The sequence below is a fragment of the Scyliorhinus torazame genome, chromosome 2, assembly GCF_047496885.1.
Source record: "Scyliorhinus torazame isolate Kashiwa2021f chromosome 2, sScyTor2.1, whole genome shotgun sequence".
In the NCBI taxonomy this organism is placed as follows: Eukaryota; Metazoa; Chordata; class Chondrichthyes; order Carcharhiniformes; family Scyliorhinidae; genus Scyliorhinus; species Scyliorhinus torazame.
Genome location: NC_092708.1, coordinates 87,075,937 through 87,088,759, shown reverse-complemented (window position 1 = coordinate 87,088,759; position 12,823 = coordinate 87,075,937). Strand labels below are relative to the sequence as shown.

The window sequence follows — 12,823 nt, the reverse complement described above, 5'->3', positions numbered from 1 at the left end:
AAAAGGCTCCTCTGCAAGGCTGCCAATGCTGGGTCCGATTTCCACCTTGCCCTGCTGGCCTATCGCTCGGCCCCACTGTCCACTGGCCTGTCGCCAGCCCGCCTGCTCATGGGTCGCACCTTGAGGACGACGGTGCCGTCCATTCATGTCCCAGACCTCGACCACGTTCCGGTCCTTCAACGAATGCAACTGTCTCGTGCACAGCACAAGGCGGCTCATGACTCCCGTGCAGCTGATCTCCCTGCTCTGGCTCCAGATGACAACGTCCGTATCCATCTTCCGGATGGTGGCTGGTCTGCAACCGCTGTGGTTTTTCGGCAGTTGGCTCCCCGCTGGTTCGTCTACCGGATGGCTCCATTCTGCGCCGCAATCGACGTGCCCTTCGTCTCATTCCACGCTCTCTACGTGATCCTCCACCATTGCCACGCCCTCCTGTTGACCCTGACCTGGACTATGCAGAGATTCCGGTCAATCTGCATCCTCCTCACTCTGACACAGTCCAGCCCGCTCCTCAGCCGGCGGCTCCCGACCCACCCTTGAGGCGGTCAACCAGAATTCATCGCCCACCGCAGAGACTTAATTTGTGAACTTTGTGGACTTATGGACTTTCTGATTTGTTCTGTTCTTCCGCTTAATCGTTTAAGTAGTTTGTATATAGTGTTCATCTCGTTATTCTTGTGACACACTGTTTTTCTGCACCAGGCACCTTCCCATGTAAATAGCTTAGTTTTTATGTACATAGTCCTGTAAATATTTCGCACACACGTAGTCAGGAACATTCACCATACACTATTTATTGCCACGCAGGTAAATTTTTTATAAAAGGGGGGATGTTATAATATACACCAGTATATCATGGTGCAGATACTCACTGATGGACACACAGTGGGACCAATCAACTTCCAGCAAACCAGCACAAACATGACAGGTCGAATGACCTCATTCTGTGGCATAACCATTCTATGGGGGGGGGGGGGGGGGGCATTTTCTGCGCACCTCTGTGTATGTTTCTCAGTGGCCCGCCATTGGCTGGCTGCGGGATCTTTTGGTCCCGCTACTGTCAATGGGATTTGCCATTGAATCCATCCCGGGCCAGCGGGAAACCCACAGCAGGGGTTTGCCATCGGCAGGAAGGGAAGATCCCACTGGCGAGAACCGTTGAAAAATCCCCCCTCCCCAGGAATTGACTGAACAACCTTCTTCCTGGGATGTCTTAGTTTAATGCCGACTTTATCAAGTGGTACCTTCAGGGAATCTTGCAGCTATTATACAATTTTGATGATCTGATATTACATTATTACCAATGGGCAGAGCATATTATATATTAAAAATGATTTCCAATTCCAAATCGAGTAAAATCTAACAAACCGTACATTTGGTAATGCCATCACAAAGTCATGCAGTTGAGCTTTCCTTGAAGCTGCGATGACTTCATCCATACTGACTTGACGGTTGTTGTCACCATATTTAATATTCTCTGCAATGCTGCAGTCAAAAAGGACAGGCTCCTGGGACACTATTCCAATTTTAGATCTTAAGAAGACAATGTTTACGGTCTCTGTGTTATGGCCATCAATTAACTGAAATTAATGAAACAGGAAAAAAAACTGAGTTAAGTAAAGGACATTTCAAAGTAAAACGTTTGCAAGCAAACACAACAGATTGGAACAGAATATATTCTCTCACCACTTTTCCCTCATTAGGGTCATAAAATCGCTCAAGCAGTTGCACGCTCGTGCTTTTTCCACATCCGCTACTGCCAACAAAAGCAAGTGTTTGCCCAGGTTTAACTGAAATTGAAAGACCATTCAGAACTTGGAAGTCTGGCCGAGCGGGATATGTAAATTTGCAGTCCTTGAAGTGAATTTCTCCTTTAAAGTTGTCCTGTTTCAAAAAGAAATGTATTATTTTAAATGCAGTTATTATGATCATTCATTGCGAACAGTCAGTTAATTTTTTACCAAATAAATCAGGCTCCCACAATTGGAATTTGGATTTAAATTTGACACTTGCCCCACTGATCTCCCTGGGCTTGGCAACCTGGATGTAAAAGGAAGGCCAAAACCACCGACTTCAGAAGTAAATATTTCTTGTACGACTCCTAGTGGGCCTTGAGGAACCAGAGAAATCCCCTCTGGACACTAAAGGAAGTCTTTGGCCTCCCCTTTGCCACAGAATTTAATCAAATCCCGAAAGTGCAGAAGGAGGCCATTTGGCCCATCGAGTCTGCACTAACTGCACACAGCCAATCATGGCATCTCTCTTTCTAGCCACTGCTACGATTCACAACAGATGCTCCCCCACTCTCAGCATCCCGCTCACCCCATATTTGCAGCCTGCTCCACAATCAGTGACCCCAAATCCTTGTAAGACCTCTGCTTCACTCATGGGCATAGAAAACTCTTACCTGCACTCTGAAATGACCCAGCCAGCCGTTCAGTTAAGTAAAAAATTTGGTTGTATCAAACTGCTGCAGAAAGTCAAATAAGAGCAAGACAGGACAATCGGCATCAGACACAACAAAGATACACACAACCCAGTCGACTCTGCAAAATCCTCTTCACTAATGTTTTATGCTAAAACTGGGAAAGTTGTCATAAAGACTAGTCAAACAACAGTCTGACATAGTCCTAATTACAGAATCATACCTGACAACCAAAGTCCCAAATACCTCCGTCAGCATCGGTGGGTATGTCCTGCTCCATTGGCGAGGCAGGCCCACCAGATGTCATGGCACAATGGTATACATCAGGAGAGAGTGACCCTGAGAGTACGCAACATTGACTCCAGACCCCATGAACTCTCATGGCATCAAGTCAAACATGGGCAGAGAAACCTCTTGCTGATTACTACCTGCCACCCTCCCTCAGCTGATGAATCAGTGCTTCCCTGCATTAAAAATGACTGCACGAGGCACTGAGTTTAGCAAGGTTATAGAATGCCCTCTGCGTGGGCGACTTCAATGTCCATCACTAAGTGTTCATTGTTATACCACCATTACTAACTGAGCTGGCCAAGCCCTGAAGGATCTGGCTGCTGGACTGGGCCTGTAGGCAGTGGCGAGGGAACCCAACATTAATGAATAAGTGCTTGACCACATCCTCACCAATCTACTTGTCACAAAAGCATTTGATGATACCCTCCATCACTTGCTTAACAGGACTGGTTTGGATCGGATCCAGCAGCTCAAATGCTTGACATTCATGAGGCACTGTAGGCCATCAGCAGCAGTAAAAGTGTACTCAATCTATACCCTCATGGCCTGACATAACCTCACTCTACCATTAATATCAAGGTAGGCAGTCAACCCTTGTTCAAAAGGAGAGCATGCCAGGAGCAGTACAACATACACCTAAACATGAGGGGCAGTATTCTCTGACCCTGAGGCTAAGTGTTGACGCCATCGTAAACACCGTCGCGTTTTATGACGGAGTCAACAGGTCCCCAGGAACAGCGATCCTGAGCCCTACAGGGGGCCAGCACGGCACTGGAGCGACTCACGCAGCTCCAGCTGCTGATACTGGCATCAAACGGGCGCCGCGGGTCTGCACATGCGCGCTGCGACCGGCGCGAATTTGCGCATAGGCGCTGCGCCCGGCGCGAACTCGAGCATGCGCACTAGTTTCCTTTTCCGCGCCGGCCCCGATGCAACATGGCGTAGAGCTACAGGGACCCGGCACAGAGTAAAAGAGGCCCCCACCAGGAGAAGCCGGCCCGCCGATCGGTAGGCCCCGATCGCGGGCCAGGCCACGGTGGAGGCCTCACCCGGGGGTCGTAACCCCTCTCCCCCCCCACCAGGCCGCCCCCCCGCAGGATGGATGGCGAGGTCCTGCCGGGTAGGACCACATGTGAACGACGCCGGCAGGACTCGGCGGCCACTCGGCCCATCCCGTGCGGAGAATCTCACCGGTGAATCGGCGGACCGGCGTCGCATGAATCGCGCCCGACCCAGCAATTCTCTTACCCGGCCCAGGGGCAGAGAATCCCACCCGAGGTACCAATTAAATTCACTTCACAAAATAACAAACAATGGCTGAGCACAAGAGATACAGCAAAGGCTATGGGTCCTGCCAACATTCAGACCGTACTGCTGAAGACTTGCAATCCAGAACTAGTCACACTTCCAGCCAAGCTGTTCCAATGCAGCATCTACTGGCAGTGTGGAAAAGTGCCTAGTTACATCCTGTCCACAAAATGCAGGATAAATTCAATCCAGCCATCCAAACAGTCGACACACAGGGCGCGATTCAATTAAATGGGAACAAAGTCCCACAGCGAGCACGTTTAGCTGATAGTTTCCCAGCACTCACAGCACCAGGAAACACATGGCTATACAACAACACTCGCATTAAATAAGGGACCTCAGCAGGGAATGCGTGGCTGAGGCTGCGCATTTCCTCGTTTGCTGCCCCGCGGAGCTCCACTTGCCGGAACCCCTCAGTGTGGCGAGAGATCGTGATGCCATTTTTAAATAGCGTCCCGATTTCAAAATCTCCTGATGCAACCCCAACGCCCCCCCCCCCCCCCCCACCAAGCCCCAACGCACTATGGGATCGTTCCCGGCACACCCCCCAACACCCGCACAGAGCACCCCTTGCCTGACCGCTAACACATAGAAAATGTCACCTTGGTACCTTGCAGTGACAACCTGCCATCCTGCTAGCTGTCCATGCCACCCATGCACCTTGGCGGTACCAGTCTTGCACTCAGGTGGCACTGCCAGGGTGTCAGGCTGGCCCAATGGGCGTGATTTGCATCGCAACGTCTCTCGAGATCGGATTGGGTCACCCAGGGCGATTTGAGCAGGGTACATCCCGGGAGTGGGGTTTCCTGGATTTTATCGGTCACACTGCGTCGCAGCGAGCTGCTTTTTTGGTGCAACGTGGCCATTGGTTCGCGCCCATAATCTCCAGAAAAGTGATGGAAGATGTTGTTGACAGTGCTTTCAAGTATGAACTAGGCAATAGTAACTGGCTCACCAATGCTCAGCTTGGGTTCCACCAGGACCACTCAGGTCCTGACCTCATTTCAACCTTGGTACAAACATGCACAAACATCTGAATTCAAAGGTGAGTTGCGAGTGATGCTCTTGAAGTCAAAGCAACATTTGGACAAGTGTGGAATCAAGAAAACTTAGTAATATTGAAATCATTTTGAATGGGTGGGGGGGAATCCTCTACTGGTTGGAGTCATACCTAGCACAAAGGAAAATGGTTGTGGTTTTTGGAGGCCAATCATCCCAGCCTTAGGACATTTCTGCAAGAGTTCCTCAGGGTAGTATCCTAGGCTCAACCATCTTCAGCTGCTTCATCAAAGTTCTTTCATCTAACATGAGAAATGGGGATGTTCACTGATGATTGCATAGTGTTTTGTTCCATTCAAGACTTCTCAGGTAATGAAGAAGTCTGTGCCAGCATGCATCAACGCCTGGCAACATTTCGGCTTGGACAGATACATGTCATCAATGTTTGCCATTTAAGTGCCCCCAATGACCCTATTCAACAAAAGAGAATCTCTTAACTGTTAATTATGTTTAATTTTATATAGTTAGTCGGCATAAACTGGGGATTTACTTGATCTGCTATGAAAATAGACACAGACTAAAACTGTAATTGCTGGGTTCGGAGGTGTAGAGTTGTAATGTGTAACCTTGTAATTATAATCACAACTGGCTCTGGTTCTATCCTTTATCAACTGATTTTCTGGAATAGAACACTAACCACTTCTTTCCCCCGGCTTCAATGGCATTACTGTTGTTGAATCTCACTATCAATATCCTGGGGGTTACCATTGACCAGACACCTAACTGGACCAGCTACATAAATGTTGTGGCTACATGATTAGGTCAGAGGCTGGGGATTCTGTAGAGAGTAACTCATCTCCTGACTCTCCAATGCCTGTTCACTGGTTACAGATACAAGTCAGGAATATGATAGAATACTCTCTCCACTTATCCAGATAAATGGAGATTTGACAATACTGGGACAACACCATCCAGGATAAAACAGTTCATTTGATTGAGGCCCAAATTCACTGACGCAGAGTAGCAGTTGCTTGTACATCTACAGGATGTACTGCAGCAATTCGCCAAGGTTTCTGTGACAGAACCTTCCAAACCTGCAACCTCTATTACCTCAAAGAAAAAAGGCAGCATAGATGTAGCACAAGTGGCTAGCACTGTGGCTTCACAGTGCCATGGTCCCAGGTTCGATTCCCTGCTGCGTCAATGTCTGTGCAGAGTCTGCACGCTCTCCCCGTGTCTGCGTGAGTTTCCTCCGGGTGCTCCGGTTTCCTCCCACAGTCCAAAGACGAGCAGGTTAGGTGGATTGGCTATGCTAAAAAATTGCCCTTTGTGTCCAAAAGGTTATTGGGTCACGGGGATAGGGTGAAAGTGAGGGCTTAAGCGGGTCGGTGCAGACTCGATGGGCATAATAGCCTCCTTCTGCACTGCATGTTCTATATTCTTATTCTATGTGTGGAAACACCAGTCCTTCCACAATTCCCTCCAAGTAAACACACCATCCTGATTTGGAGCTATATTGCCATTCCTTACCTGTCACTGGGTCAAAATCCTGGAACTCCCATTCTAACAGCACCATGAGTGTACTTGCACCATATGGATCACTGCTATTCAAGAATGCAGCTCACCCACTCAACAATAATTAGGGATGGAAAATGAATGCTGGGCTTGCCAGTGATGCCTACATCCAATGAATGAAAAGAGGAAATGCCTGCATAGTCTGACTGTGATCACAACTCGTTAGGTTAGGATGCCACCACGGTGCTATTACCTTAAAAATCTTCATGTCAAGATGACTCAGAAATTCACTGATTGGTTTGTCTGTCTAATTGTTTCCTAAAATGCTTCAAAATAACTGTCATTCAAACTTACCGTGTGCTAATTCAGGCTCCACTGTGCTGCAGTTCTAAAATATTCGATACTTGAATAAGCTTGTTAAACAAGTGGCCTGACTGATAATCATATTCTTGGATGTTAAGTGAATGACGTACTGTCAATTACCACAAAACGAGAATGGTGGAACAATCGAGGCCTAATTGAACAAGGTGTTGTGCCTCCTGTAGCTGGAACCAGAATGGCTGCAGCTCAGGCGAGCACACACTTTTATACGCCGCCTGCTGGGCAGAGCCAGCAGGCAAGGATTTACCATCGTACCTCTAATATACGTGTAGTGCCATAATACATATAATATACCACTAGTGGTGTTCACCACATTCACCCCCTGTTAGAAAAAAAGTCCGGCGGGGTGGTGGAAACATTACAAATTAGGTCTGTCGGGGGCCTTGACCTTCCTCCGCGATCACCTCAGTCCTGGTGGTGATGTGGGCGCCGACCTGGTCACCTGCAACTCCGGGAGCAAGTTCTCCTCGTCTTCGTCACCCCTGAGTGGATCCAGTGGGAGGACGGATCTTGCTGGGGTGAAGTTCGCTGGAGGGAGGGTGAGTGGCGCAGGGGTGAATGAGGCAACCGGGAGGGGGGGGGGCGGTGTCAGTTCGGGGGTCGTGGGTGGGCACCCAGCGTGTGCCAGGTCCCGGAGGGAGACTGTGTGTTGGCGCCCGTCGGGGTGTGCCACGTAGGCGTACTGCGGGTTTGCATGTAGGAGGTGGACTTTTTCGACCAAGGGGTCCAATTTATGGCTCCGCACATGCTTCCGGAGACGGACGGGTCCAGGAACTGTCAGCCATGTTGGGAGCGAGACCCCGGAGGTGGACTTCCTGGGGAAGGCAAACACGTTCGTGAGGGGTCTCCTTACTGGCGGCGCAGAAGAGCGCCGCCAGTGGAACGCGTCGGGGAGGACCTCCTGGCAGTGGGAGACCAGGAGATGTTTAGACCACAGAACCAGCAGGATGGCCTTCCAAACCATCCCGTTCTCCCTCTCCACCTGCCCGTTTCCCCGGGGGTTGTAGCTGATCGCCCTGCTCGAGGCGATGCCCTTCCTGAGCAGGAACTGACGCAGCTCATCGCTCATGAAAGAGGATCCCCGATCGCTGTGGATATAGGTGGGGAAACCGAACAGAGTGAAGATGCTGTGAAGGGCTTTGATTACCGTGGCAGAAGTCATGTCGGGGCACGGGATGGTGAAAGGGAACCGGGAGTACTCGTCAATCACGTTCAGGAAGTACATGTTGCGATCGATGGAGGGGAGGGGCCCTTTGAAGTCCACGCTGATGCGTTCAAAGGGGCGGGAGGCCTTCACCAGGTGCGTTCTATCTGGACGGTAGAAGTGCGGCTTGCACTCTGCGTAGCCTTGGCAGTCTCTGGTGGCGGTCCTGACCTCCTCAATGGAGCAGGGCAGGTTGCGGGCCTTGGCAAAATGGAAGAACCAGGTGAGCCCCGGGTGGCAGAGGTCATAGTGGAGAGCCCGGAGCCGGTCCACTTGTGTGTTGGCACATGGACTGCGGGATAGGGCATCAGGGGGTTCGTTGAGCTCCCCCGGTTGATACAAGATCTCATAATTATAGGTGGAGAGCTCGATCCTCCGCCTCAAGATCTTGTCATTTATGATCTTGCCCCGCTGTGTATTATTAAACATAAAGGCAACCGACCGTTGGTCAGTGAGGAAAATGAATCTCCTGCCGGCCAGGTAATGCCTCCAATGTCGCACAGCTTCCACAATGGCTTCGGCCTCCTTTTTGACAGAGGAGTGCCGAATTCCGGAGGCATGGAGGGTGCAGGAGAAGAAGGCCATGGGTCTGCCCGCCTGGTTGAAGGTGGCGGCCAGAGCTACGTCCGATGCGTCGCTCTCCACCTGAAAGCGGAGGGACTCATCGACCGCGTGCACCATGGCCTTGGCGATGAAAAAACTGTGTACTGAATGAGTGGGTGGGCCTTGTCCGCATAATTGGGGACCCACTGGGCGTAATAGGAAAAACCCCAGGCATCGTTTCAGGGCCTTGGGAAAGTGGGGGAGATGGAGTTCCAGGAGTGTTTGCATGCGGTCGGGGTCGGGCCCTAGGACTCCATTTTCCATGACGTAGCCAAGGATGGCTAAGCGCCGAAGGGAACTCTAAAGAAGTGATAGAAGTGGCCATCTGCTTCAAACGCAGTGTATTGGCGGTCCTCCGGGCGGATGGGGAGCTGGTGGTAGGCGGACTTCAAGTCTACTGTGGAAAAGACTCAATACTGCGCAATCTGATTGACCATGTCAGATATGCGTGGGAGGAGGTACGCGTCGAGCTGCGTGTACCGATTGATGGTCTGACTGTAGTCAATGACCATCCTGTGCTTCTCCCCAGTCTTCACTATCACTACTTGAGCTCTCCAGGGGCTGTTGCTGGCCTCAATGACCCCTTCCCGCAGAAGCCATCAGAGCTCCGACCTGATGAAGGTCCTGCCCTGAGCACTGTACCGTCTGCTCCTGGTGACGACGGGTTTGCAGTCCGGGGTGATGTTCGCAAACAGGAAAGGTGGATCGACCTTAAGGGTCGTGAGGCCACAGACAGTGAGGGGGGTAGGGGTCCGCCGAATTTTACAGTCAGGCTTTGGATATGGCACTGAAAATCCAGGCCGAGTAACAGGGCAGCCCAGAGGTAGGGGAGGATGTAGAGCCGGAATTCGCTGAACTCTACGCCCTGGACGGTGAGGGTCGCGATACAGTACCCCCGGGTTTCAACGGAATGGGATCCAGAGGCCAGGGAGATTTTCTGGGTGACTTGCACTACTCCACCCCCGCCAAGTGATGACACCTTGCTCTGAAATGGCTGAGATCCCCCACTTTTCAGGACCCCCACCCTTCACGCCCCCCAACCTTCCGGAGGCCCCTTCATACTTGCCATGCACCCTCCACCATTCATAACGCCCCTCCAACCTACTTTCATGGGCATGATCCCCCTCAGGCCCTGACCCTTGGCTGTGCCACCCTAGCACCAGGAACCCTCGTACCACCAGCCTGTCTCCCTGGCAGTGCACCTGCCAGCTTGGCAGTACCACCTGGGCACATTGATCATTGTGGTGAACCACTGTGCACCTGTATTTGGGGATGTAAGTTAACTGCAATAAAGCCACAGTTGTACCCAACCTTAGTCTTTGTGCAATTGATCATGCATCAATCACAACGCCTCGTGGGACCGGGATAGATACTCACGAGGCATATCAGGTGTCGAGAAGCCCAGGTGAGGCCTCTCCCGGGATCTACTGGCACATCACGCTCTGCTTCCGGTGGGACACAGCTGGTAGGTCAGGTCAAAAATGTCCCCGCTCCCCCGCCATCCCCCCCCCCCTTGCCCCCACACTCACTCTTCAATCTGTGAATTATGCTGAATTCTCAATCAGTTCATTGCGAAAGGTAGACATATGTCTTTGTCAAAACAAGTCAGCCAACCTTCTTTCAAAGCAATCTGCATGTCTATTGATTCTTTTTACTGAATATTCTCAACAGCAGAGTTTCAACAATGCGTGAAAGAAATTAATGAATCGTAAGAAGAAACATTTACTATTCACTTTATTTTTATTTCATTCAAAACAAAATAACTGGAAACTTTGATTATGAGCTCTGTCATATGTTCGATCAAATGATATAAATCCTCACAAGAAGTCACAAACAAACACCTCATGAAAATCCCAACACAGATGCACTCTGGCTTTGACCTACCATAAAGCTCATGGGCAACTGTGACAGATGTGGATACCTGATAGAGAGACTCCCGCCCCACCCACAGAGACCCTCCAACTAACGGAACCCCCTCACAGAGACCCCCTAACTAAAGAACCCCACCACAGAGACCCCCTAACTAAAGGACCCCCCCATAGAGACCCTCCAACTAAAGGAACCCCCCACAGAGACCCCTTAACTAAAGGAACCCACCCAGAGACCCTCCAACTAAACAAACCCCCAACAGAGAACCCCAAACTAAAGAAACCCCCCCCCAGAGACCCTCCAACCAAAGGAACACCCCACAGAGACCCCCTAACTAAAGGCACCCCCCACAGAGAACCCCTAACTAAACAAACCCCCCGCAGAGACCTCCTAACTAAAGAAACACCCACAAAGAACCCCAAACTAAAGGAACCCCCCCCACAGAGACCCTCCAACTAAAGGAACTCCCCCACAGAGACCTCCTAACTAAAGGAACCTCCCACAGAGACCCCCGAAGTAAAGGAACCCCCCACAGAGACTTCCTAACTAAAAATATCCCCCACAGAGACCTCCTAACTAAATGAACCCCCCCACGGAGACCTCCTAACTAAAAGAACCCCCCACAGAGACCTCTGAATTAAAGGAACCCCCCACAGAGACCTCCTAACTAAAGAGACCCCCCATAGAGACCTCCTAACTAAAGGAACCCCCACAGAGACCTCCTAACTAAAGGAACCCCCCATAGAGACCTCTGAATTAAAGGAACCCCCCACAGAGACCTCCTAACTAAAGGAACCTCCCACAGAGACCCCCTAAGTAAAGGAACCCCCCACAGAGACCACCTAACTAAAGAGACCCCCCATAGAGACCTCCTAACTAAAGGAACCCCCCACAGAGACCTCCTAACTAAAGAGACCCCCCATAGAGACCTCCTAACTTAAGGAACCCCCCCAGAGACCTCTGAATTAAAGGAACCCCCCACAGAGACCTCCTAACTAAAGGAACCCCCCACAGAGACCTCCTAACTAAAGAGACCCCCCATAGAGACCTCCTAACTTAAGGAACCCCCCACAGAGACCTCCTAACTTAAGGAACCCCCCACAGAGACCTCTTAACTAAAGAAACCCCCCACAGAGACCTCCTAACTAAAGGGACCCCTTTCTTCACTGCTCGTGGTCAGTAGCGGAATTCCTGATGTGGCGGATAATCCCGCATCGAGCAAAAAATGGGATTGGCGCCGTCTCCAATACTCCGATCCCCTGCTCACAGTGACAGCAGGCAACATGCCCTACACGAGCGGGAGGGTGCAACTGGATGATTTAAACCAATTTGGAGCTGACTAACAGGCTGTACACCGGAGTCTCCACGCCGCCGTGATGATCCAACCTTCTCAGCCATGGTTCATGTGAGCAAGGATTGCTGCAAGTATTTTCTCGCATGGCATGGTGGACCTCACGGTGGGCCCAAGGGGGTAAATATTTAACATTGGTTTCCCCAAAGTCCATCGGAGGGCCTCTCTCTCCAACTACAATGAAAATCCTGCCTACCTCACCTTACAGACCCCCCATCGGACCATCCTATCAGAGACCCCCATCAGACCCCATATCGGAGATCCCTCACATTAGAAACCTTCCCATAAGGGAGACCTCCCCATATCAGAGACCCCCCCTTATCAGAGACCCCCCACCCAGATTGGTGACTGCCTATCAGAGGCCTCCATATCAGAAACACCCCCATCAGTCACTCATGCCTGAAAGCTAAAGAGCAGACCAGGCAGAAACAGTGAAATCTAACTGCTTTTTCACTTACCTGTCCCTTACACCTGCTGCCTCAGACAATGGTGTAGAAAGCAGCAGCTGTCACTTCATAGAAACCCAAAACCATATTACAAGTCTTTACACCCCTTCAGATCCTTTGACCAGCGAGGATTCTATGCACTTTCAAAGAGAAATTGCTTTTAGTGGGCTATAATTGACAAGGTAATAGCATCTAGAAAGCCAGGCATTGGAATTGGTTATTTTCTTTTCCCTTCATGCTTGAATGCATCTCGAATATCCTGCTGTGAAGCTAACTACAATGTTTCTAAACATGGAGGAGATAAGTCCTTTCATGTCCTCTTTTTCTCGGCAGAAAGCACTTAAATGCTTTTGATGTGGTGACAACCTGTCAATCATGGCTAAGTGGGGGGGCGGGGTGGAGTCACCCTCATGAGTACATGCTATGGGGGA

The 12,823-nt window shown here is 50.5% G+C and overlaps 1 protein-coding gene across 3 annotated transcripts in view; it reads right to left on the bottom strand.

The window, feature by feature from the left end:
* The window catches only part of LOC140389431 (bile salt export pump-like), a 155,297-nt gene that overhangs the window by 19,004 nt on the left and 123,470 nt on the right, over nucleotides 1–12,823 (bottom strand). For all 3 annotated transcript variants that reach the window (XM_072473575.1, XM_072473581.1, XM_072473584.1), the window contains 2 exons: nucleotides 1,687–1,884; nucleotides 1,374–1,580 (listed from right to left, as the gene is read on the bottom strand). In XM_072473575.1, the coding sequence (XP_072329676.1) occupies nucleotides 1,374–1,580; nucleotides 1,687–1,884 (405 nt within the window). The remainder of the gene's footprint in view (nucleotides 1–1,373; nucleotides 1,581–1,686; nucleotides 1,885–12,823) is intronic.